General features: G+C 41.8%; 1 protein-coding gene across 10 annotated transcripts in view; it reads right to left on the bottom strand.

The window, feature by feature from the left end:
- The window catches only part of PTPRK (protein tyrosine phosphatase, receptor type K), a 618,081-nt gene extending 609,758 nt beyond the window's left edge, over positions 1-8,323 (bottom strand). For 4 of the 10 annotated variants that reach the window (XM_018053194.1, XM_018053192.1, XM_018053191.1 and 1 more), the window contains exon 1: positions 7,883-8,295. In XM_018053194.1, the coding sequence (XP_017908683.1) occupies positions 7,883-7,979 (97 nt within the window). In that variant the 5' untranslated portion in view covers positions 7,980-8,295. Of the gene's footprint in view, positions 1-7,882 lie in introns of all 10 variants that reach the window. The other 6 variants (XM_018053187.1, XM_018053185.1, XM_018053195.1 and 3 more) reach the window with 3 other exon arrangements.

Consider the following 27,889-nt stretch of genomic DNA (forward strand, 5'->3'; position numbering starts at 1 on the left):
TGTCTGAGTATTCTTTATAAAAAAACTGAATAGTTTTGTTGTTTTGATGTGTCTGGGTGATAAATTATAATTAAGTAATACTGATCAGAAAGATAATTCCAGGGAAATTTATTTCATGTTGTAATGAATCCTTTCACAGTACTCTTACAATTCTACAGTGAAGGGCATGTGGTACATCTTTTCAAGCTGAGCTTTCTTTGTCTTAGAGCAGGGTTTCTCAAAAATTAACTGTTCAAGCAAATCACCTGGGGATTTTGTTAAAATGCAGATTCTCAATTGGTAGGTCTGGCGTGGGCTCTGTTATGTGATCACAAGATCATCGCAAGTTCCCAGGTGATGCTGATGCTGCCAGTTCATGGACCATAATTCAGGTAGCTATATTCTAGGGCATCTTGCCACTGACAAGTCCAATGACCATGAAGCAATCAGCCATCATTCCTTAAATGGGCAGTGAGGATGTCAGAAGGTCTTCCTCTCCCTACTCTTGAATTTGTCAAATGACCTAAGTCGAGTCATATCAAGAAGCTGTGGCCAGTTTGCCACTTAAGCAGCTGACATGTCACCCTACCACCCGACAAGGATTAGGGGAATTTTTGCAGCTCATCAGCTGCTGCCCTGGACTGGGTTTGGAGAATCGGTCTGCAAGCAGCTGGTTAAGGAGCAGGCTGCATCAGCAAGAGTTAATATAAATAGACACCAATCTGGAGTTAGGTTTGTTAGTTTCTCCTTTAAAGTATGGTATAGGGCAGTCTTAGAGAAGGCAATGGCAACCCACTCCAGTACTCCTGCCTGGAAATCCCACGGACGGAGGAGCCTGGTAGGCTGCAGTCTATGGGGTCGCTGAGGGTCGGACATGACTGAGTGACTTCACTTTCACTTTTCACTTTCATGCACTGGAGAAGGAACTGGCAACCCACTCCAGTGTTCTTGCCTGGAGAATCCCAGGGACAGGGGAGCCTGGTGGGCTGCTGTCTCTGGGGTCGCACAGAGTCAGACACGACTGAAGCAACTTAGCAGCAGCAGCAGCAGTAGTCTACTCTATATTACATAGTTCCTATATTTTCCATTTCAGTTGCTTCATCTATGCAATAGACAAAAGAGTTCTCTACACTCAATAATCTAGGGCTCCCCAGGTGGTTCAATGGTAAAGAATCCACCTACCAATGCAGGAGACATCGGTTTGATCTCTGGTCCAGAAAGAACCCGGGCTTCCTTCATAACTTAGCTGGTAAAGAATTCACCTGCAATTCAGGGAGACCCTGGTTCAATTCCTGGGTCAGAAAGAATCGCTGGAGAAGGGATAGGCTACCCACTCCAGTATTCTTGGCCTTCCATTGTGGTTCAGCTGGTAAAGAATCCGCCTGCGATGTGGGAGACCTGGGTTCAATCTCTGGGTTGGGAGCATCCCCTGGAGAAGGGAAAGGCTACCCACTCCAGTATTCTGGCCTGGAGAATTCCAGGGACTCTATAGTCCATGAGGTCACAAAGAGTCTGACATGACTGAGCGACTTTCATTTTCACTTCACTTTCCAAAAAGATCCCACGTGCCGCAGAGCAACTAAGCCCAGGCACCACAACTATTGAGCCTTTGCTGTAGAGTCCAGGAGCCAGCAACTACTGAGCCCACGTGCCACTTCTGAGTCAGGGCTCCCGTGCTCCACAAAAAGAGAAGCCACTGCAATGAGAAGCCCATGAGCCCCAACTAGAGAGTAGCCTCCATTCTCCACAACTAGAGAAAGCCCTTGCACAGTAACAAAGACCCAGCGCAGCCATAAACGAAATAAATAAAAACAAATCACTCTTTTTAAAAATACTCTATCTAGACTATAAGTATAGGAATGTGATCCCATCTGTAGATACCCTTGGTTTCCTTCTCACTTGAATCTTTGGACAATGATGTTCTATCATTGTTAAGATGTGTGTGTGTGTGTGTATGAACATATATACATAAGAACATATATACATAAGAATGTATTTACATCTTTCAACTTTCTCAACAAAATAAATGCACACGGTAATTCTAAACACTATTTTATTTGGATTTATTTCTATCTGGGTTCTTTTGAAAATAACTCCTAGAATGACACCTGTAAAAGGAGTCAGTCAGCACTGCTCTGTTCATCATTTTTATTAACAGAGCTCTGTCTACGATCATATAAAGTAGAAGCATGGATTATTTCATTCAAGACCACTTAATTTACTCCTAAAACAACTGCAAGTGACACGATAAGCCACGTGTAATTTTGATGGATTATCAACATACAGAAGAGAATGCCAGAAAATTCAACCAGAGTTAAGTGGGGAAATGGCAATGTTCCACAATAGGATCAATGTGATTCTTACATCCCAAGCCCAGTGTTTCCCAGAAGCTCAGCAATCTGCAAAACCTCACAGAACATTTTTAATTATGTAAGGTCAAGTTTTTATTACTAAAATACTAACAACAAATCAAAAGAATCTCCATAACAATATTTACAGAAAAATAAACATACCCCTCCCAACAGAATTCCATGGAACTAATAAAACTTTTCATGTGAATCTATATTTGTTTAAGAACATTTTTCATAAAAACACATTTCCACTAAGATAAAATTTGAACTTTGTAAACTATCTACCTCTACAGTTCTCATTGATATCACACATCCAAACATAACTTTTAAAGTTTTCCAAAGCCCAGATATATGTCACTGATCTCAAAAAAATAGGCAGTATGGTACTCAAATGTTTTCTATCCCCATTTACAAAAAGGAACTCAAAGTCTCTCTTTCTTCTAGAGACATGCAAGCACAAATACTCTGCAACATTAAAGGATTATTTCATGGATTTACAAGCTTATTTCTACCTTCAACTGAAATAAAAATTAGCCTGATTGATGTACTTACTTTGATATCAAATACTCATTTAAGAGATCATGAATTGATAAAATTCAGAAATTATTCAGAAATATGACAAACGAGTTTTGATGGAAAAAAAAAAACATTTACAAGCAATTACAACCTTTTTAGGCAAAAAGAAATACCATTTGATACAGGGACACAAAACAGACACATGATCAAAGGGTAAAGTCTGAGCGGAATACACAGGGGGAAGTTTTCATATCCACAGAATAAGAAATGAATGTGTTTGGACAAAGGCAAAGGCTGATTCCAATAAACAAATTTTAAAAATAGGGCTTTTTTTCCCTTCTTTAGAAAATTAAATGAAAGATTAACACGCGCACACAAGATCCCAGTGCTCTTTGCTTTGTCTTTAAGAACAATCTGTAAACTCCCTTGATGGCTCCTGTTCTCAGTCCTCCAGTATTCTTCTTCCTGCCCTCGGTGAAGAACAAGGACGGGAAATGAGAAGCGCACAGGCAGAGGAGGACAGCATTTTCCATGCCTTAGAGAAGCAGATCCATATTTAGCATGACTTACACTGTCTGTATCACCACCTCGAGCAGACCTAGAACACAGCACTTCAGAAGCATTAGAAGGCAACAACCTAGTTTCTCAACATAGGGCCATACCACATAAATTAAATGTTTGTTAAAGGCCATAAAAACATGTAGTAAACCATCATTGCCTGAAATATGAGATCAGGTAGGAAGACTGGTGTTTGCTCCGGGTAATGGTTGAGTCACAGTTCCAGTTTTCAAGAACACGATCAGCACCAAAAGATATGTGGTGAAAACAAAAAGGCTGTGATTTTGTAGATGTGCATGTGGGCTTTGTTGTTGCTAGAGGGGAGGGGGAAGAAGCGTGGGAGAGGGGTAGAGTGGCAGAGGGGTTGATTTATTTTTCAAATTCATATTTATGAATATAAAGAGAAGAGCTGTCAGGAGCACATATGCCAAAGCCCAAACAGCAGCCAGACCTGCCTCTTCCCGTCTGGATTGGCCAGACAAAAAACAACATCTTGCAATCTAGGAAAAATCAACAGAATCAGATACATGGAGACTAGTGAAAGAAAAAACAGTCTCAGAAATGTATGGTTACATATTATTAATAGTTTAGAACCTGGGGTTTTAATAATTGAGGGATCGTGAGATTCTGGCCAATCAAAACCAGAAAACTGACAGGCAACCCTTTAAAAAGCTGTCACTAATGGATCTTGCCAATACAGATATTAAGTATAAGAGAAATTTAACTCACATATGGAACAGCAAGGAATGAGACACTGAGAAAGTGGCTCTGCTTAGATGAGTTGCAAGGTTCTAAGGGATCAAGTGAGTAAACACTTACAGTGTGACATGCCAGGAACTATATCCAAGGCAGGCTCTGGAGTTGCATTTCCAGGCTCACATCACACTAGAGAGACAACAGTCCCTCTCTAGGCCACTGATAAGACTGCATCTAAAAAGCCACATTTTTCTCCCACTGAGATGAACAGGCTGAATAACCAATAGGTAAACAGACAGTTAAAGAAACTGACTAAAAATAAATTTCTTCTATAGTTGGAATACTATAAATGTTAATAGTGACTCTTCTACAGGTTCAACTCAAGTAAGGATTTACAGGAGGTAAGTTCAAAATAAATAAATAAAAGATAATTTCTCTCACTGTGCTGATAAAATTATGGTCTGGCCAATCTGGGATGTTTATGTTCAACAACAATTAAAATGAATGACTGGCCAAGTGAAACACACAAATAGACACACACACACACACACACACACACACACACACACACATACACACCCCATCCTGAACTTATGGGAGAGAATGTGGGAGCAAGAAAAGATTGAAGTCAAGGCAGTTAGCTACCTTAATATATGATGATTACACCCTAGATAGCTGCATGAAGCTTGACAACGTACAGGGCCAGCTCACATAAATTATTTCACCCCATCCTCGTAAAAACCATGTGGAAAGGTCAGAACAGCTATCATTATCCCCATTTTGCAGATGAGAAAGCTGAGTCTCCAGTTACCTCATCTGTGACTGGTTTTGTCAGCCATCTGAGTCCTAATACAGAAAATGTTCTTATATTGTGATATCAAGAGATAACACTTACACAACCAATGAATAAACTTCAGCACATTTTTGTGTTTCCATGCCTCAATTTCCCCAGATATAACACAGATACAACACATTTTTAGGTGCTGTTTTAAGTGAGTGATCAAATTGAAAGAACGCAAGTTGAGATTTACAGGAAGCTCTAGAAGTTTAGATTTTCAGAGGGTCACCACGTAGCATTTTTACACCTTAACTCCAAAAGCTAAGGGAAAAGTCACAAATGATGAAATCATTCCTAAAACTGTGGCCTAAACAAAGCAGACTAGATTGAGCACATGATATATCAAAGATCTAAGGGTCTGTAGTCTTTTCAATTTGCTTTTGAAGCTTATCACTACATTAGGAACCACATGATAATATCCAAAAGTGTAAACTGACCTAAATAGTGTGATTTTTTATTTAACAGGATAGTTTATAATTCTGAACATGTATTTGTTTTACACTTTAAAAGCATTTTTATTTAAATTTCTTGAATGAAATAAAAGTTCATCATTTAAAGTAGAAGGTAAGAAAAAAATGCAACAAAGAATACACTTCCAATCTCTGACTCTAAGTTTTTGCAACAAATCTGATTGCCATAATCAGACGTGGCAATAACAAATTGATGACCTGGAATAACAAATGACTTAGGAGAGGCAGAAAATAGAAATTTTTTTAAAAAACAAATTTTTAATTTATGGAGAAAGGCAGATCCACAATCTGAACTCTGGGAATAAAAGGCATTCCTTTCTGGGCATACAGACAAATCCTGAATGGCAAAATTTTGAGATATAGTCCTGCCAGAATTGTATTTACTAGGATTGCACATTCTTTTACTCAAATATGAAGTCAAATGTTTTGCTTTGTCAATAAAGAAAAGCCAGGCTTAAATTACTTAGAACTGGACGTCTATGAACACAACTGTTCATTACAGATACCTGAACTCCAAGGATCAGAAAAGCTCATCTATACATTCTGCTGGAGGAAATCTAATATTTATTTGGTCAGTAAAGGGTAAATAACATATGAAACGAGAAAAAGGGAAAGTTTCTTCACTGATAAAAACATATCCATCAGCTGTTCAAACATTAATAGTTGCAAATTTGGAATACATGTAAGTTTCATCATGCAACTGGTAGAATTCCAACTTTCAATTAACAAACTACATGGCTTTTCAAGGGTAAGCTCTGCGTGCACTGACAAACACTGTGCAGAAATCAATACCCACTTCCAACTTGCCTACATACAACGTCTTCCATCAAGCACGCTTCCAATACTAACCAGCTCTACCTGTCAGAGACGCTTGCACTAACGCTTACTCCAGAAAGAATTAAAATTAAGCTATCGGTTCACTCATTGCACAGAGCTGTAGTCCTCTGCAAACATCACCTGTATACATAACTTTCCGTGTACTCGCTGCATTTCATAATCCTGAGTACATATCACATGCTGCCATCTGAATCTGTTGTCCAACTCCTTTTATAGTTCTAAAAGGGGGCGGGAGAGGGGAAAGAGGACGCAAGGGAAATAAACATTACTCCGGAAACCAACAATCTGAGTTTATTTCCAGGAAACCAGGCAGCCACAACAACGAGAGAAACCGACAGTGCAAAGTTCGTCCGTTCTCCGCGTCCCACGGCCTCAGCCAGGAGCGCGGCTGCCGCTTCCCGCGTCTTCTGCAGCTCTCCTCGGCCACCTCTGCGTCTCCATCTGCACTGAGAACCAAGGCAGCAGACGCGCTCGCCAGCCAAGCTGAGCAGGGTGGACTGGCCAGAAAAGTTGTTTGGACCGGCGGGAGGCAGACGATTGCCCGCGAGCCTGCTCCCCAGCGTCCACCTGGTGAAACTTCAGAGCCCCCAGAGGAGAGAACGAAAGAAACCACCGACAGGAAGGATGACAAAACTGGCAGGGAACGGAGGACGAGACTGGGCGAAACGCGGTTTCACTGACTTGTCGAAGTGGTTTTACTAGAACCCAAAAGGGCTAACTGGCGAGACCTCACTGCATGCCTCCTTTGGGGTTCTCTTGGCGGCGGGCGGCAGTCGTTCACAGCCCCCAGCAGGCAGGCCGGCTCCGGGAGGAGCTGCGCCAGCTTCGCGGTGGCTCTGCGGGAGGAAGGGGCTTCCCAACCCCCGCGGGTCAAGGCTTCCCCGACCCGGCGCCCAAACCTCGCTGCCCAGAACCGCTCGGTGTGGATCCTCAGAATCGTGTTTCAAAACATCCTACAGGCTCTGCCAACACACACACGGAACCTGCTCCGCGCGGTGCCCTAACCCACGGGGCGAGCCCAACGAGCAGCCCTGCGCTAGAGAACGAGAAAAGGACTGGGGGAGGGACGGGGAAGTAGTTAGACAATAGTCAGGGGAGGTTATTCCCGGGACAAAAAGCACCTGGCAAAGCACGCCGAGGTCGGTCTCTTCGAGTCTCCACCTTTCTGACAATGGCTTCCCGAGGGGGGGAAAAAAAATTTTTTTTTTTTTAAATGTTCTAACGGCGGAGAGCTACAAACCCGCACCACGAGCAACAGAGTAGCCGTCCCCAGAGTCGTTCACTACTTTTTCTTTCTCTCTTCCCCGGCGCGGTGCAGTCAGCGCGACACGCCGAGGCTCCGCGTTTCCCAAGAGCACTGCCGCTCGCACTCCCGCACCGCCCGGCCAGCCTGCGCCCCGGGCGAGCCTCCGCCGGGAACAATGGGGCGCAACGAGGAAAGTTACCTGCGCCACGGCGCCCACTAGGGCGCCCCGCGTCCCACCTGGCACAAAGTCGGGGGACCTCTCTCCCTCTGCCCGCTCCCCCCGCCCCGCAAACCTCTGCCCACGGTCCTGGAGAGGAGCCCGATCCCTCCCTGGGCAAGCCCCAGGTCGGGGGCACTCTTCGGGGCTCCAGACGCCCCCTCAGCCACTCACCTGCGGAGAACTGGCCTTGGGCCGACCCCAGGAGCGGCCACGGGGAAAGAAGCAAGAGCGCCACAAAAGCGGGCAGCGCCGCCGCCGCCGTATCCATGTCGACTTTGGGAGAAGTTTCAAGCCGCTCTGCAAAGAGCTGCCCGGAGGCTCGCAGCGAAACCCACCGCTGAGGGGCCGGCCGGGCCTGGCGGGGTGAGCGCCGGGAGTGGACAGCCGCGCGCCCGCACTTTTTCCTGCTCGGCGGGAGCCAAACTACCTCTGGGGCGCCAGCGTCGCCCGCGTCGCCGGCCGGCCGCGGCGGCTGCTCTCCATGCTCGGCAGAGGCTGCTCCTGTTAGTCAAGAGTTACTTTGCTCGGGGAGGGACGGGGGCGGAGCCGGGGGTGACGTCGCCCCGCGGGCTCCGGGCGCTTCTGAGGAATGCAGGCTCGGGCGCGGCGCCGCCGCCGCCTCCTGCCGGAGAGACACGCGCCAACCCCGGCCGCGCGCCCCGCGCCCCGCGCTCCGCGCCGCCTTTGTTCGCCGCCCGAGCCCGGCCGTCCGCCGCCGCTCGCGAGTAGCTGGCGGGAAAGCGGACCCGAGCCGCTGGCTGCCCTGTTACAGAAATTGCAGTTTGAGAAGCGGGAGTTAAGTGAGCAGTGTGGCCGAGCCCCATGGGGCGAGCGCAGAGACACCTCTTCGCCCACGCAGAGGCGTCTCGGGGTTCTGTCCGCAAGACAGAGGTCCCAGCGGAGCGGTGGCCGGCAAGAAGGACGAGTGTAGAAGCGCCCAGAGGAAACACCCACCTGCATCGCAAACCCTGTTCCTTATTGATGTCATAAGGAATAAGCACCCCACCCCCGTAGAAAACTTATTGTTCCTTCCTCATATAAAAATAAAACTTGAACCAAAATAAACGTTCAGTAACTTTCCAGTGTGAACAGCTGGCATGTCTTTTTTTCTGGTTTATCATTTGCCGAATATTTGGATTTACTCTCTGTTTCACTGACTTTGCTTGTACTTCTGAAACCTTCGGCCTCTTTCCACTTCTTCCCTCTGGAAGAACCTAAGAACTGCAAGGCTTATTATCCTTGCCTTTCACAGGGTCTGCTGGAGTGGGAAATGGTTTCTGTTTTGTTTTTAATATCTAAGAACTATTTAAGACGTTAATTTCACGAAAGAACTTAATGCGGACAATGAAAACAGCAACGAATGATTTCGTACGCAGGAAAATAATGCTACATTGTGACAGTGAAGTATTTTACAGTTTGCTGCTTCTTCAGAAGCTTGAAGTGGTTTCACCATATGCCGCACTTACTTGCTTTATGAAAAGACTGTATAGAGTATGCTTTATTCATTTTTGTAAAATAGCACATAAAATAGATGTGGTCACAACTGAAGAAACAATTTTTATTCAGAATTTTGATGTCATATACAATTCCTAGAACAATGGAATCTGTTGATTGACATCTGTCAGTTACTCAGACGTCTTAGGCTTTTGTAAATCAAGACAGTGTGATGTTCAGTTTAATATAACATTCACACAATTTGCCAGGACACATATTCCTTTATTCAGATTAAGTATATGCAATTGAAGACCCCCTGCAATTAAAGACCCCATTCCTCCCAGGTGGTGCAGTGGTAAAGAATCCTCCTTCAAACAGGAGAGACTCAAGAGACACAAGTTCCAACCCTGTGTTGGGAAGAGTCCCGGAAGGAGGAAATGGCAACCTGTTCCAGTATTCTTACCTGGAAAATTCCATGGACAAAGAAGTCTGGCGGGCTACAGGGATTGCAGAGTCAGACAGGACTGAGCATGCCCTCTTCTCTCTTCTTTTCTATTAAAGACCAAATTTATGATAGAGCTCATTTTATATACATATAAAGCAAGGAAAATATATCAGCAAGAAAAATAGTTCTTTAAAAATTTAATACGGATAGATGCTTGATTAAACATAATTGGGCATTTTATAGCTAGCTTCTTGGCACGTTGACCCTTGTCAATTCAATTCAGCATTAAGTTCATTCTTTAGAGTGCAATGTATAATTTTTTAAGTCATCAACCTATAACTCCTAGCACATCAATGTTCCTATTACTTTGTTTGAAGAATATTCCTGAATATTAGATAACAAAAACCTGAAGGACATATATTTTTCTTTTAAAGGACTTAGCAGAACTTTGTAAAACTTAGCAGCAATGTGTCTCAGGAAAAACAAATGTCCCAGCACCACCACCATCCATATACTAATTAATCTCTTCTTCTATTCCTGAAAGAAAGATGAAGGAAGTTCATGACTCAATAGGTTTGTTTAAACGCAGAGAAAGCTTGTTTAAAAATTGACATACAGTGCCAGGGCAAAGTGCACATAGTTCTAGCTTGCCCACGCCTTGAGTCAACTAACAGAGCGTTCATCTCACTTTCTCCATCTTAGAAGTAATAACAGTAACAGGTAATGTTTACAGAGTGCTTGTAATGTACTAGGCACTGGTTTAAGACATATAATATCTCATTGAGACATTAAGATATACAAAGTCTACTCAAGTTCAGACAATAATCCTATGCATGCATGCATGCTCATGTCTAACTCTTTTGGCCCCATGGACTGTATCCTGCCAGGCTCCTCTGCCCATGGAATTTTTCAAGCAAGAATACAGGAGTGGGTTGCCATTTCCCACTCCAGGGGATCTTCTCGACCCAGGTCTTGAACCCGTGTCCTCTCTGTCTCCTACGTTGGCAGGTGAATTCTTTACCACTAGCGCCACGAAAACAAAGTTAGAAATTACGTAATTTGTCCAACAGTACATATATGAGTAAGAAGTGGGCAAGGGGAAACAAAGACAGAGAAGGAAATCCTCAGATAGAATCAGCAAACTAGCAAGGATGCCTCTCACTAAAAGAATGCAATAAGACTTGTGGGCAAATAATCAGTACTTTTGTCCTTAGTTGTCACTAATGCTGGCCACAATACCTAATGCTGTCTACAGTATATTGAAATGATTCGAGTAAAAGATATGTGTATCTTTCACACATTACTCAGCAAATATTAGGAATTTACTGGGTCTTTGTTCATTTGAAAGAATGGGTGAACATGGCCATCAAACAATAAAAGTGTAAACTTGGTATAACAGGAAAAAAAAGAAGATGGTCAACATGTCCAAAAGCTAAAATGTTCATATTCTTTAATCTACTAGCTATTCTAAATAATCCAAAACATAGTAAATGTTATAGACACAATTATTTATCATTTACAAAAGAGAAAACTGGAAATAATACAAAAGTGGTGGGCTTCCATCATAGCTCAGTCGGTAAAGAATTTGCCTTAAAATTAAAAATATAGAATCTGCCTGAATGCAGGAGAACACAGTTCGATTCCTGGGTTGGGAAAATCTGCTGGAGAAGGGATAGGCTACCCACTCCAGTCTTCTTGAGCTTCCCTGTGACTCAGCTAGTAAAAGAATCCACCTGCAACATGGGAGACCTGAGTTTGATCCCTGGGCTGGGAACATTCCCTAGAGAAGGGAAAGGCTACCCACTCCAGTATTCTGGCCTGGAGAATTCTGTCTATGGGTCTCAAAGAGTCAGCCACAACTGAGTGATTTTCACCTTCACTTTCCCCAACCATAGGCAGATAAGTATTATCTGGATTAAATATTTCATGGCCTTTAGAAATGAAGTTTGTTTTTTTTTTTTTAAGTTGCAAAGTGGAAAAATGTTTCTGATAAAATATTAAGTAAAAAAGATCAGAAGTCAATAAAGATATATCTTACATTTGGGGAGCTGAAAACGTTCTGGAGATGAATGGTGGCAATGAGTGCACAACAGTGTAAAAGTTCAGAATGCCATGGAATTGTGCACTTAACAATGGCTAAAGTGATCATTTTTATGTTATACATGTTTTCAGTTCAGTTCAGTCACTCAGTTGTATCTGACTGTTTGTGACCCCATGAATCGCAGCACGCCAGGCCTCCCTGTCCATCACCAACTCCCGGAGTTCACTCAGACTCATGTCCATTGAGTCAGTGATGCCATCCAGCCATCTCATCCTCTGTCGTCCCCTTCTCCTCCTGCCCCCAATCCATCCCAGCATCAGAGTCTTTTCCAATGAGTCAACACTTCACATGAGGTGGCCAAAGTACTGGAGTTTCAGCTTCAGCATCATTCCTTCCAAAGAAATCCCAGGGCTGGTCTCCTTCAGAATGGACTGGTTGGATCTCCTTGCAGTCCAAGGGACTCTCATGTTTTACTGTATATAAATAATCAGAAGACAAAGTCAACATATACTGATTACAACTAAGCGGGGGGTGGGGGAGAAGGCTGAAAAAAAAAACCCTAAACTATAATGCTGATATAATTAGAAGTAAATGTAGAATAATGAAATTTTATGACTGCACTTCCCTATTTGTCAACCCTTTTTGATATATTGTTTTAGTGTGTCCTTTTAAAGAGGACAGGTTTGCATTCTGATTGCAGATTTGCCACGGAGTAACACTAATCATGAATTTAGATCTATACTTGGCAAAATGTTTTCTGTAGAATCTCAGTTCTATCAAAATTTAGCAAGCATAATTGGAAAATAAGGGGCTCCAGATCAAATAAGCTTGGAGAACTCTGGATTGAGCAAAGTTAAACAGATTTCTTTACTATAGCTAGCTTTTCTCTTGTAGAACTTTTCCACGGTTACCAGAATGGTATTGGACAAAGTGCATCTGTTAGAGGGAGGAAGAGAATACATTCTTTCTCAAAGTTTTGGACTATATAACTCTAAAAGAGAAGAGTTAATCAATCAGATTTTTCAGAGGACTGAATGAAATATAGTATATTTTAATAGATATAAATTGTTTAGGTATAAATTTATTTATATCAATGGCTATGAAGGGCCCAGACGATATTAAATGCTGAGCAAATGTTCTTTTCTTTCTCTTGTTCCACTTAAGGATTATGGACAAACCTATACCCAGAAGAAGCAAGGTTTTATTTACGCAATGACAGATCAAAAGTATACCCACAGCATGCATTGATAAGCAATTAGATACTATTCTGTTTGTTAATAACAATTGATTGCGTATATGATTCTTTCTGTTTGTAATGCCTATTCACATGATCTCAACCTATCCTCACTCCAACCCTGTGAAGCAGGTAGAGCAGGTAGCATTATTAATTTCACTTAACTGATAAGGAAAACCAGAGTTTAGAGGGATTAAAATACTTGGCCAGTTTGACGCTGGTCAGTAGGAGAGTTGTCACACTGACCTGCGTATTCTAATTCTGAATCTTATTTTCCCTCCATCCCCCTCCATGCCTATGTACCTAACTCTCATTTCTAAAAATGTTCATTTGAATGAGGTGCCAAAATTCTCAATACCAATTCATCAGACAGACCTTCTTAGGCTGCTGGATGAAAATGCGCTTCTATTTCCTCTTTGAATGGTGGTGGGGGGATGGGTGGGTACTAGAAACACTTCCTTACAGCCATAGCCTTACATGGGTATGTGTGCTATCAGTAGAGTCCTCCAGGAAGGGAGGGGAAGGGAATTTCTGACAATAAAGCCCTTCAAGAGAACAGAGACGTCCAGGAAAAAAAAAAAAAAAAAGTGTCTGTTATGTCTTTGAAAGATATTGTTCTGGGTGAGTGTTGGGGACTATAGAGCAAAGCCCTGTGATCCCAGGATTAGTGCTGGGACCTAGCCAGTTACTACTGAGATCTTGACAGCAGAGTATCCAGAAACAAATGGAATTGTGATTGCTATGTGCCTGTCTCTAGGGAAGTTCTCCTCTCTGTATGTTCTTGGGTAATGTGGGATCAAATGGAAAGAAATGCACTATACTCAAACCCAGAGTTTGAGTTTGAAAGTCCCTTGAACCTTTTGAAATATCCATAACTGAGGATTAGTTCAGGAAACACTACTCAAAATAGTGCATGCTCCAGAGGTTTTCGGAGAAGGCAATGGCAACCCACTCCAGTACTCTTGCCTGGAAAATCCCATGGACAAAAGAGCCTGATGGGCCGCAGTCCATGGAGTCTCGAAGAGTTGGACACTACTGGGCGACTTCACTTTCACTTTTCACTTTCATGCATTGGAGAGAGAAATGGCAACCCACTCCAATGTTCTTGCCTGGAGAATCCTGGGGATGGTGGAGCCTGGAGGGCTGCCGTCTATGGGGTCGCACAGAGTCAGACACGACTGAAGCGACTTAGCAGCAGCAGCACAGAGCTGGCTGTTGCTAATGTGGAAGAACAATCTGCTTACAGCTGGATATAATTAACAAGCATGGGTCAAAAAGGAAGCCAATCATACAAGTATGAATTGGATTGAGGTGGAGGGATGGGGCGGATTTCCTGGTTTGACCCCTGGCTCGGGAAGATCCCTGGAGAAGGGCACAGCAACCCACTCCAGTATTCTTGCCTGGAGAAACTTATGGTCAGAGAAGCCAGGTGGGGTACAGTTTATGCGGTTGCAAAAAAATCAGACACAACTGAGCAACTTAGCACGCACATAGAGGGATGGTACGGTTACAGTCACTTCCAGAGCTGGTGTATTCTGACTTCAGTGTCTCTTCCCATTTTCAAAAAGCCTGGACTAAACGACGGAGAAGGCAATAGCAACCCACTCCAGTACTCTTGCCTGGAAAATCCCATGAATGGAGGAGCCTGGTAGGCTGCAGTCCATGGGGTTTCGAAGAGTCGGACACGACTGAGCGACTTCACTTTCACTTTTCACATTCATGCATTGGAGAAGGAAATGGCAACCCAGTCCAGTGTTCTTGCCTGGAAAATCCCAGGGACGGGGGAGCCTGGTGGGCTGCCATTTATGGGGTCGCACAGAGTTGGACACGACTGAAGCAACTTAACAGCAGCAGCAGAAGCAGGCGACTAAATGATGTTAATAAAAGATTGAACTGAGGGGAAAAAATGTTTGGTCTTCTTGATACCCTATGTGTTTGATAAATTACCTTTTCTGGGATACTATACGGTGTCTTATTCACCCTTTATCTAGTGAGTAATTTCCATGCCAAAAAAAGTATTTGTTTTCCCCATGGCTCACTATAAGAAAAAAAAAAAAAAAAGATATAAAGAGCACTAGCTGTATAGAATCTCTTTGAATCCTGTTTGAATGATTATGGTGTGAATGGACAAATTATCCCAGGGTATTTGTTTGTTTGCTTGTTTTTTATTTTAGTAAAATCCAGGAAAGAGGATAACTCTTCAAACTAATCAAATACATCCTGTATTCCATAATACATTTTGCAGGGTTAAAAGCTTATATGCAAAGTTGCAGCCTGAGGAGAATTAATACAGATGAATGAGAAATTCTCCAATGATCATGTTCTTTCCTTCCTCCCACTCAGTTTGGAGGGGCTGGCTTCACATATGGAACCCTGCGGATCTTGCCATCTTTCGTCTCTGCTTATTCTGGTCTTGAGACAGAATGCAATAGAAATCTGAACACAAAATGTGGTGATTCCAAAGCTCTGGAGATTTTTCTAATCCTCCAAATGTTCTCCAATAAAATCCTCCCTTTACGCTGTTGGCACTGCCACTAAATTCATAACCAGGGGAAGCCTGACAAGAAAATGAACCACCGAAACCTATACACAAACATAGGGGCTCATTTTAGTGCCGAAGTCCTCTTTAACTGAAGCAAAGAATTCATTTTGTCATTTGCAAGCATTTATTAAGCATGCAATGCAAAGAAGTAGAGGAAAACAATAGAATGGAAAAGACTAGAGATCTCTTCAAGAAAATTAGAGATACCAAGGGAACATTTCAGGCAAAGATGGGCTCAATAAAGGACGGAAATGGTATGGACCTAACAGAAGCAGAAGATATTAAGAAGAGGTGGCAAGAATACACAGACAACTATACAAAAAAGATCTTCATGACCCAGATAACTATGATGGTGTGATCACTATCCTAGAGCCAGACATCCTAGAATTCAAAGTCAAGGGAGCCTTAGGAAGCATAACTACAAACAGAGCTAGTGGAGGTGACAGAATTTCAGTTGAGCTATTTCAAATCCTGAAAGATGATGCTATGAAAGTGGTGCACTCAATATGCCAGCAAATTTGGAAAACTCAGCAGTGGCCACAGGACTGAAAAGGTCAGTTTTCATTCCAATCCCAAAAAAAGGCAATGCCAAAGAACAATCAAACTACTGCACAATTGCACTCATCTCACAAACTAGCAAAGTAATGTTCAAAATTCTCCAAGCAAGGCTCCAGTAGAATATGAACTGAGAACTTCCTGATGTTCAAGCTGGATTTAGAAAAGGCAGAGGAACCAGAGATCAAATTTCCAACATCCACTGGATCATCGAAAAAGCATGAGAGTTCCAGAAAAACGTCTGCTTCTGCCTTATTGACTACAAAGCCTTTGACTGTGTGGATCACAATAAACTGTAGGAAATTCTGAAAGAGACGGAAATACCAGACCACCTGACCTGCCTCCTGAGAAATCTGTATGCAGGTCAAGAAACAACAGTTAGAACTGGACATGGAACAACAGACTAGTTCCAAATTGGGAAAGGAGTACATCAAGGCTGTATATTGTCACCCTGCTTATTTAACTTATATGCATAGTACATCATGCGAAATGCCTGGCTAGATGAAGCACAAGCTAGAATCAAGATTGCCGGGAGAAATCTCAATAACCTCAGATATGCAGATGACACCACCCTTATGGCAGAAAGTAAAGAAGAACTAAAGAGCCTCTTGATGAAAGTGAAAGAAGGGAGTGCAAAAGTTGGCTTAAAACTCAACATTCAAAAAACTAAGATTATGGTATCCAGTCCCATCACTTCATGCCAAATAGATGGGGAAATAATGGAAACAGTGAGAGACTACTTTTTTGGGGCTCCAAAATCACTGCAGATGGTTACTGCAGCCATGAAATTAAAAGATGCTTGCTCCTTGGAAGAAAAGTTATGACTAACCAAGATAGCATTTTACAAGGCCTAGACATTACTTTGCCAACAAAAGTCTGTCTAGTCAAAGCTACGGTTTTTCCAATAGTCATGTATGGATGTGAAAGTTGGGCCCTAAAGAAAGCTGATGCTGAAGAATTGATGCTTTTGAACTGCGGTGTTGGAAAGGACTCTTGAGAGTCCCTTGGACTGCAAGGAGATCCAACCAGTCAATCCTAAAGGAAATCAGTTCTGAGTGTCCATTGGAAGGACTGATGCTGAAGCTGAAACTCCAATACTTTGGCCACCTGATGTGAAGAACTGAATCATTGGAAAAGACCCTGATGCTGGGAAAGATTGAAGGGGACAACAGAGAGGATGAGATGGTTGGATGGCATCACTGACTCGATGGACATGAGTTTGAGCTAGCTCTGTGAGTTGATGATGGACAGGTAAACCTGGCGTGCTGCAGTCATGGGGTCGCAAAGAGTCAGACACAACTGAGTGACTGAATTGAACTGATTAAGTGTGCAACATAGCGCTAGTTACTCTACAGGGATACAGAGGAATTAGCCATTTACATTTGAGATTAACAAACCATGAAAAGAGAGAAAGAAAGATGGGGAAAAAAGCCATATGTGTGTGGATATGTGTGTGTAATACATAATATGTTCAAAATGTGAAGAAACAGAAAGCAAAGTATTAGGTCCTGATGAAGTACAGTTGGAAAGAAAAGCTTTCAGGGATGACCAGTTTTAACCTATATTTGAAGAAAATGATAGTTGTGACTGGCGTGGGGGGAAAAGGCATGAGATATAAACTACTATTTTGTGCTTGAACTTCCTTGAACAGGCTTTCTGTGTAGTAGTTTGCTAAGATGTGCCTCTCACTAATGCAATACCTGTTTTATCCTGGAAATAAGTTCTCATTTCATTGTTGAATGTTTTCAAATCACCTGAGAAGACTTGTTGGAGGACATATAAAATAACTTTATGTCATAACATTTATATGCTTCTAAATTCTCACAACTGCCTATATTAAATAAATGCAAAGAAGAGTTCATTAAGAAACAGGCATGCAAACACAGTGGAGCATTAAAATCACATGTAATTTCTTTGGGGCCATGGTAAAATAGTCAATTAGCTGTTTACTTGTTGACAAATACTGTTTGTATAAAGCAATGGTCCACTCATCTCAGCAGAAAGTCAAAAGATGACAAACTACAATTGTTTGGGAAAAGAATCAGAGGCTGAGTTGATCAAAGCCTAGTTTTATTTCAGTTTCTGCATTATGGAAAATTATCACTTAACTAATTTCTACAAACTTTAGAGAAAGCTGGTTGCCAGTGGGAATGTGCATAAAACGAAACCCAAGTCTCCTGCATTGCAGGCAGATTCTTTACCATCTGAGCAGCCAGAGAAGCCCCAGAAATAATTAAAGTAAAAGTGAAAATCACTCAGTCGTGTCCAACTCTTTGTAACCCCATGGACTACACAGTCCATGGAATTCTCCAAGCCAGAATACTGGAGTGGGTAGCCATTGCTTCTCCAGGGTATCTTCCCAACCCAGAGATGGAACCCAGGTCTCCTGCATTGCAGGTGGATTCTTTACTAACTGAGCTACTAGGGAAGCCCTCAGAAATAATAATATTAGCTAACTGAAGAAACACTTTGTGTGAGTTCATAAGTGGAATAATGACAAGCTCGCTCCCCTCCCCCAAAATCCCTGGACCCTGTGAATATGTGAAGACATTCCCTTACATAGCCAAAAGTGAAGTCGCTCAGTCATGTCTGACTCTTTGTGGCCCCATGGACTGTAGTCTACCAGGCTCCTCCATCCATGGGATTTTCCAGACAAGAGTACTTCTCCAGGGGATCTTCCTGACCCAGGGATTGAACCTGGGTCTCCTGCATTATAGGCAGACACTTTACCATCTGAGCCACTAGGAAGTCCTACATAGCCAAAGAGATGTTATAGATGTGATTAAGTTGAGGATCTTGAGATGGCAATATTATCCTGGAATATTTTTGTGTGTATGTTAGTCGTTCAGTCATGCCAAACTCTTTATGATCCTATGGACTGTAGCCTGCCAGGCTCCTCTGTTCAAGGAATTCTTTACGCAAGAATACTAGAGTGGGTTGCCATTTCCTACTCCAGGGGATCTTCTCTATCCAGGGATTGAACCAGGGTCTCTTACACTGCGGGTGGATTCTGAGCCACCAGGGAAGCCCAGAATATCTGGATAGGCTCAAAGTAATTCACAGGATCCTTATAAAACAGAAGCAGTAAAGTAAGAGAGAAAAGATGGAGAAATGGAAGCAGAGGTGAGAGAGGAGAGAAAACGCTACACTACTATATCTGAAGACAGAGAAGGGGACCAGGAACCAAGGAATGCAAGTAGTTTCCAGAAGCTGGGAAAGTCAAATGAATGGATTCTCCTCTAGAGCCTCCACATGGGATGCAGCGCTACTGATACCTTCATTTTCATCTACTCGAGTCTACTTCTCTGACCTCCAGAACTGTAAGATAACAAATTTGTATAATTTTTAGCTACTAAGTTTGTAATAATTTGTTATAGCATGGCTCAGTTCTGTTCAATTCAGTAGCTCTGTCGTGTCTGACTCCTTGCAACCCCATGGACTGCAGCACACCAGGCCTTCCTGTCCATCACCAACTCCCGGAGTTTATTCAAACTCATGTCCATTGAGTCGGTGATGCCATCCAACCATCTCATCCTCTATTGTCCCCTTCTTTTCCTGCCCTCAATCTTTCCTAGCATCAGGGTCTTTCCCAATGAGTCAACTCTTCATATCAGGTGGCCAAAGTTTTGGAGTTTCAGCTTCAGCATCAGTCTCTCCAATGAATATTCAGGACCGATTTCCTTTAGGATTGACTGGTTGGATCTCCTTGCAGTCCAAGGGACTCTCAAGAGTCTTCTCCAACACCACAGTTCAAAAGTGTCAATTCTTTGGCACTCAGCTTTCTTTATAGTCCAACTCCCTCATCCATACATGACCACTGGAAAAACCGTTGCTTTGGCTAGACAAACCTTTGTCAGTAAAGTAATGTCTCTGCTTTTTAATACGCTGTCTAGGTTTCTCATAGCTTTTCTTCCAAGAAGCAAGCGTCTTTTAATTTCATGGCTACAGTCACCATCTGCAGTGATTTTGGAGCCCAAGAAAATAAAATCTCTCACTATTTCAGTTATTTCCCCATCTAGTTGTCGTGAAGTGATGGGACCAGATCCTATGATCTTCATTTTTTAAATACTGAGTTTTAAGCCAGTTTCTTCACTCTCCTCTCTCATTTTCAACAAGAGGCTCTTTAGTTTGTCTTCACTTTCTGCCATAAGGGTGGTATCATTTGCCTATCTGAGGTCATTTCTCTAGGCAATCTTGATTCCAGCTTGTGCTTCATCCAGCCCAGGTTTTCACATGATGTACCCTGCATAACAGTTAAATAAGCAAGGTGACAATATACAGCCTTGACATACTCTTTTCCCAATTTGAAACCAATCTGTTGTTCCATGTCTGGTTCCAACTATTACTTCTTGATCTGCATACAGATTTCTTAGCGTGGATGGAAACCTTAATACACATGGGTTATCTCAATTGATCCTTTAAGTTATTATGCCCACGGTACAAATTCAAATAAAAAATAAGAAAACTGATGCTCGAGTATATCAAGCAATTTGTTTAAGTAAGTGGTGAGTTAAAGGACAAATCCAGGCACTCTGGCCCCAGTCTCCAGAGTTAAAGAAATAAGCCATTTCAAAGCATTTGTTTTGACTGCAGTGAGTTCTCCTCACACTTTTCAGAATGCCTTTTATCGAAAAGACAAGAAATAGGGCTTTCCTTGGGGCTCAGTGGTAAAGAGTCTGCCTGCCAATGGAGGAAATATAGATTCAATCCCCAATCTGGGAAAATCCACATGCCGCAGAGCCACTAAGCCCATGCACCACAACTATTGAATCTCATGAACCCTAGAGCTTGTGCTCCACACGAAGAGAAATCACTGCAATGAGAAGCCTGCACACTGCAGCTAGAGAGGAGCCCCTGATTTCTGCAACTAGAGAAAAGTCCAAGCAGCAGTGAAGACCCAGTGTAGCCAAAAACGAATAAATAATAAAACTAAAATGTAAAACATGACAGGAAATAACAAACGTCAGTGAGGATGTTAAGAAAAGGGAACCCTCATATACTGTTTGTGGGAATGTAAATGGTGCAGCCACTATAGAGAACAATGGCAGTTCCTCCAAAAAATCAGAAATAGAACTACCATACAATCCAGCAAATCCACTCCTGGATATTTTTCTAAAGAAATCAAAAACTTGAACTCAAAAAGATATGGCACTCCATGCTCATTGTAGCGTTATTTACAGTCACCAAGATATGGAAGCACCTCAGTGGGCATCAAGAGTTGAATTCAATAAAGAAGATGCTATATATATACACAGTGGAATGATGATATATATATACACAGTGGAATATTAAATACAATGGAATATTACTCAGCCATAAAAAGAATGAAATCCTGCCTTCTGTGACGACATAGATAGACATAGATGATGTTATGCTAAGTGAGCTGAGTCAGACAAAGAAAGACAAATACTATATGATTTGACTTTTACGTGTAGAGTCTAAAAAAACAAATGAACAACAAAACAGAAGTAATCTCATAGCTATAGAGAACAAACAGGTAGTTGCCAGAAGAGGCAGGAATGTACAATACTGATCAAGAATGCAGACTTAATTAGTTTACTTCTTTTTATGTTCTTCCTACTAATGAAATATTTCCTTTTGTGCATAATAAACAGGTATCAATATCACTTACTTACACCCAGAGATATTGAAGTTTTAGGTTTACAACTCATCATATGATACTCAAAGCTCAGTTACTATTGCAGCAATGAGAGCTGCTATTCTAAATCCAAGGTGTCCTGGGTAAAGTGAGATTGCCCTCTAAAATAGTTGGTGTACACTAAGTTGTTTCAGTCGTGTCTGACTCTGTGTGACCCTATGGACAGTAGCCCACCAGGCTCCTGTGTCCATGGAATTCTCCAGGCAAGAATACTGGAGTGGGTTGTCATGCCCTCCTCCAGGGGATCTTCCCCACTGAGGGGGGTGAACTCGTGTCTTTTGTGTCTCCTGCATTGTCAGGTGGATTCTTTACCACTATTGCCACGTGGGAAGCTTAGAGCTGTTTAATTCATCTTAGACCTGAGTGTTTGAGGATTTCCTCCCTTTCTAGATAGCATCAAGAAGGGAAAGCTAAGTTGATAACCTCATATTCAGAATGTTGTCTTTCCATTGTAAAATATCTCAGTAAATAAATTGCAGTCAGGTTGACAGCATAGGACCTGGTTACTGGCTTACACTCTTAAATAAGATGGTGTGACTCAGACACCTCTCTTCCAAGTCTGTCCCACACAACTTGATTATTTTCTTCATTTATTTAATAAATATTCACTGTGTGCATCACGGTGCTGGGTACAATTCTGCTTAAGCAAAGGGGGCAAAGTAGGCAAAAATCTCTGTGTTTATATTCTAGCAGAGGGAGATGGATGATAAACAAGCAAAACATATAGATGGCCAAGAAATAACTGCCATCATTACAATTTATATTGTAATCTCTCAAAAATATCACAAAATAAATAATTTTATTGTATTTTGCATTTTAAACCAAGATTGTGTTCAATTCATTTTGGTAATAGCGTTACCAAAATTAAAATTTTGACTCAGTATAAGAAAAGATTGTCTGATAGATAAAAAATGTTTTCTTTGAAACTTGTCTACTTATATTTTATAAATAATTGTGTAACTCTCTGGGTTTCCTTTTTTGTTTTGGATGCTGGGAAACTGCTAAATTTGTGGTCTTTATTTAACAGTTATGTACATTTTACTGGTCTTCTTTGTTATATACTCATTTCCTGTGGTATCACTGTATTATTCTACCCTGGTTTTCCTTTTTCCTTGATTCATTTACTTATTTATATTTTAATGTATTCGTTTCATTTTTGTAAACCAAGAGTTAAGTCTCCCAATAAATGCACAAAACTGTCCCAGGAGAATGGGTACTCAAGCTTTGTAGATTCATAAAATAGGTCAGGAGGTTCTATTCTCTGCTTCTTAAAACTTTTTAGATGAAAAATGCAAAGTTGCAGAAAGCTAAGATGCCTTAAGATTTACTAGTACATACTCAAGCATGCGCTAATTAACCATTTGTCAGGGTGAATGTTTCCAGGGATTACCATTGAAAAGTACCATGCTGCTGCTGCTGCTGCTGCTGCTAAGTCGTTTCAGTCGTGTCCAACTCTGTGCGACCCCATGGATGGCAGCCCACCAGGCTCCGCCATCCCTGGAATTCTCCAGGCAAGAACACTGGAGTGGGTTGCCATTTCCTTCTCCAATGCATGCAAGTGGAAAGGGAAAGTGAAGTAGCCCAGTCGCGTCCGACTCTTTGCGCCCCCATGGACTGCAGCCTACCAGGCTCCTCTGTCCATGGGACTTTCCAGGCAAGAGTATTGGAGTGGGTTGCCATTGCCTTCTCCGGAAAAGTACCATGTATTACCATAAAAGCTATTGGTTAAAATGTGGTCTAAGTTTATTCATCCCTAAATCACAGAATTCTAGTAGCTTTTAAGTTTCTATCTCCTCTATGTGACATTCTGCCAGTTATCCCTAGATAATGGTGAGAGAAAGCAATAAGGATGACCCAACCAGGTGTTCCAAATTTTTGATAAAACAATCAAGAAAATAAATCTTGGTACAGAATCTATAAATCTTAGCAAATAGACATGTTTGAGGAGACAAGGTAAGATATTAGAAATGCCTTTAAATTATTGCAGCCTATTCCTGCTTTAGAAAGTACATGACTCAGATTCAAAGGTATGATTTCTCAGTGAAGAAAAATTACACCTGAGTTGGCAAGTGACGAGACCTATCACAGAGCTATTTTGTCCAGTAGTAATATGGCTGCTGATCAGTTTACTAAGGAGCCCAGGGGAAGATTAATTATTTAGCAGTAGAATAAATTGAAAATTTGGCCCTAACTATTTCAGTACAGGGGCTTCTCAGGTGGCGCTAGTGTTAAAGAACCCACCTACCAATGGAGGAGACGTTAAGAGACGTGGGTTTGATCCCTGGGCCAGGAAGATCCCCTGGAGGAGGACATGGCAATCCACTCCAGTATTCGTGCCTGGAGAATCCCATGGACAGAGGAGCTTGGCAGGCTACAGTCCATGGAGTCGCAAAGAGTTGGACACAACTGGAGTGACTTAGCTTGCACACACTCATTTCAATACAAATTGAGACACCAGGCTGCAAAACTCTTAGTAGTAATCACAGGAAATACATTTGAATTTGAAACTAAGTTTTGCAATTGGTCCATCAACTCCATCTCCTTTTTTCTTCCTTTTGATCTTCAACCTCCATTTTTCCAACTCCAGCTCATCCAGTTACATCCAGTTCCACTCCCCAACAGTTACCCGTTCACCCCATATACCCATAATCAGTACTTTCCTAATAGGGCAATTCCCCTCTGTAGCTTTCCCTCCCTCCTTCCCTCTCCCTTTCTTCCTATATCTAATGCTGTATACTGGACATTGAGGGGTAAGGAGATAACGCACAGGGTCTCAAACCTCCAAGAACTTGTTATCATCTAATGATAAGTGTGGGGACATGGAGGATGATATGCAAAAAAGAATGAGGAGTAAAGGCAAAAATGAGAGGCACAATTGAGGTTTAAAAAAAGCTCACTGTGAAAACATAGATAGAGAAGCAATTAATTTCTGTCATTTTCTAGACAAAATATCTTCTCTCAGCTTATTCCCCTCCCAGATGGTTCTCTCACTTTTAATGGGGACAATTTGGGATCTGGGTTGTCAGTTTCTGCTACTGAAATCTTTAACTGGAGGATGAAATTTATTCTGATATCAACATAGAAGAGGGTCTATTTAATTTAATATGGTAAAAGACCAGTTTGGTGACCAAATCTCTATGAGGAACATAGGTTTCTGTTGTCCATTTCTGCTCTAAAACCTGCAATACCAGTTGTTTGAGCCCTGTGTTCTCATTTCTTCCTCTCCTTCCAACTTTCTGATGCCTTCCTAGGATTTCCCAGTGTTTTGCTACAGTGGTTTCTTGTACCAGACTATTCTAGTCACTCTGTATTTCAAGTACAGCTCAATCTATGTAACAGGCAACCTGGTGGCGGATATGTTACAAATTTAGAGGAACTCTCCAGAGTCACTTTGTCTAAAATGCCATCATTTTATGGTATCTTATCAAGCATTCAGATGTTTCTGTGAGGGTAGAGTGTAAGATCTATCAGTCATTTACACCTCATTTTGAATTATTTTTATAATATCCTTGTCCCCTAAACATGTAACAGTCACACGCTACCTCAGTGAGACTAATTCACTTATTCAGGCACTGTCTATTTAGCAACCTATTTCAGGTTAACTTGTTACAAAAATGGGAAAGACTTGTCTGACTCATATGCCAGTTTGGGAAAGAAATGCACCACAATTTTATTAAATGAAAACTGTGTGGAAAAACACAATGCTCCCTTGGGAACTGGGTATAGGCTTGAGAGACAGGAACACAGATTTGAGGTAAATCTTGAAGTTTAAGTTGGAGTTAACCAGTTAACCAGAGGTAGGGAAGGTGGGAAAAAACTGGAATTCTTTTAAATATTTTGAAATGGGGAGGTTTTGAGTGAAGGCCAGGAGAGAGACTTCTAGCAACCAGGAATAGTATAAGACAGTGGAGAGGGGAGAAGAGGCAGATTCGCAACCGGGGAGAAAATTCTAAAAGGGAGATGGGGATTGCGGTAGATTATAAGACAGTCTGTGACTATTTTAGACTTTTGCTATTAAGAGTTAGTTTTAAGAGGCAAAGAAACAAAAACTTAAAAGTTTCTGCACAACAAAGGAAACTATAAGCAAGGTGAGAAGACAGCCTTCAGAATGGGAGAAAATAATAGCAAATGAAGCAACTGACAAACAACTAATCTCAAAAATATACAAGCAGCTCATGCAGCTCAATTCCAGAAAAATAAACGACCCAATCAAAAAATGGGCCAAAGAACTAAATAGACATTTCTCCAAAGAAGACATACAGATGGCTAACAAACACATGAAAAGATGCTCAACATCACTCATTATCAGAGAAATGCAAATCAAAACCACAATGAGGTACCATTTCACGCCAGTCAGAATGGCTGTGATCCAAAAGTCTACAAGCAATAAATGCTGGAGAGGGTGTGGAGAAAAGGGAACGCTCTTACACTGTTTGTGGGAATGCAAACTAGTACAGCCACTATGGAGAACAATGTGGAGATTCCTTAAAAAACTGGAAATAGAACTACCTTATGACCCAGCAATCCCACTGCTGGGCATACACACCAAGGAAACCAGAATAGAAAGAGACACGTGTACCCCAGTGTTCATCGCAGCACTGTTTTTAATAGCCAGGACATGGAAGCAACCTAGATGTCCATCAGCAGATGAATGGATAAGAAAGCTGTGGTACATATACACAATGAAGTATTACTCAGCCATTAAAAAGAATACATTTGAATCCTTTCTAATGAGATGGATGAAACTGAAGCCTATTATACAGAGTGAAGTAAGCCAGAAAGAAAAACACCAATACAGTATACTAACACATATAAATGGAATTTAGAAAGATGGTAATGAAAACCCTGTATGCAAGATGGCAAAAGAGACACAGATGTATAGAACAGCCTTTTGGTCTCTGTGGGAGAGGGCAATGGTGGGATGATTTGGGAGAATGGCATTGAAACATGTATAATATCATATATGAAATGAGTCGCCAGTCCAGGTTCGATGCATGATACTGGATGCTTGAGGCTGGTGCACTGAGACGACCCAGAGGGATGGTATGGGGAGGGAGGAAGGAGGAGGGTTCAGGATGGGGAACACGGGTATACCTGTGGTGGATTCATGTTGATGTATGGCAAAACCAATACAGGATTGTAAAGTAATTAACCTCCAATTAAAATAAATAAAATTATTAAACAAAAGAAACAAGGCAGTTGGGATTCTACTAGTAGGGCAATTTGAATTAAAATATGAATTATGGAACTGACAGTCATGAATCATCAACATTCCTTTTAGTCAACACTTCTCCCTGTCACCTTGGATCTGCATTATTTTGTTACACAGAAATGTGTTGAAAAGCACACGAGTCCAGGTTCTGTCATTAACTAACTGCTTGCAAGTACTCTAAACTTCCAGGAATCCATTCTTTCATATTTCACAGGAAAGTACAGGGAAAGAGGTCCTAGAGATCAATTTTAGTTTTAAAGGCTATGATTATTTTTAGGTCTTGGAAGAACTGTATTTCCTATTTGTTGTTGCTGTTAGCACTACCTAAATAGAAATATTCTCTTCCTACTAGGATCATAAGCATTACCAGAACATTAGCACCAAAAAACTCAGGGGGTTACTATTTTAAATTTTAAAAATAACTTATCTCCTCATTATAAAAATAATACACATTGATTACAGAAAAATTAGAAAGAAGAAAACTGTAAAACATTACAACCCCTACCCACTTAGACACAACCACGCTTGATACTTGGCATATAATAAGGACCACAGCCTTGTCTAACTCAATGAAACCAAGCCATGCCCGCGGGGCAACCCAAGAAGGGCGGGTCATGGTGGAGAGGTCTGACAGAATATGGTCCACTGGAGAAGGGAATGGCAAGCCACTTCAGTATTCTTGCCTTGAGAACCCCATGAACAGTATGAAAAGGCAAAATGATAGGATACCAAAAGAGGAACTCCCCAGGTCATTAGGTGCCCAATATGCTACTGGAGATCAGTGGAGAAATAACGCTAGAAAGAATGAAGGGATGGAGCCAAAGCAAAAACAATACCCAGTGGTGGATGTGACTGGTGACAGAGGCAAGATCTGATGCTGTAAAGAGCAATATTGCATAGGAATCTGGAATTTCAGGTCCATGAATCAAAGCAAATTGGAAGTGGTCAAACAAGAGATGGCAAGGGTGAACCTCGACATTCTAGGAACCAGCGAACTAAAATGGACTGGAATGGGTGAATTTAACTCAGATGACTAGGATTACATCTACTTCTGAG

The sequence above is a fragment of the Capra hircus genome, chromosome 9 (assembly GCF_001704415.2).
Source record: "Capra hircus breed San Clemente chromosome 9, ASM170441v1, whole genome shotgun sequence".
NCBI lineage: Eukaryota > Metazoa > Chordata > Mammalia > Artiodactyla > Bovidae > Capra > Capra hircus.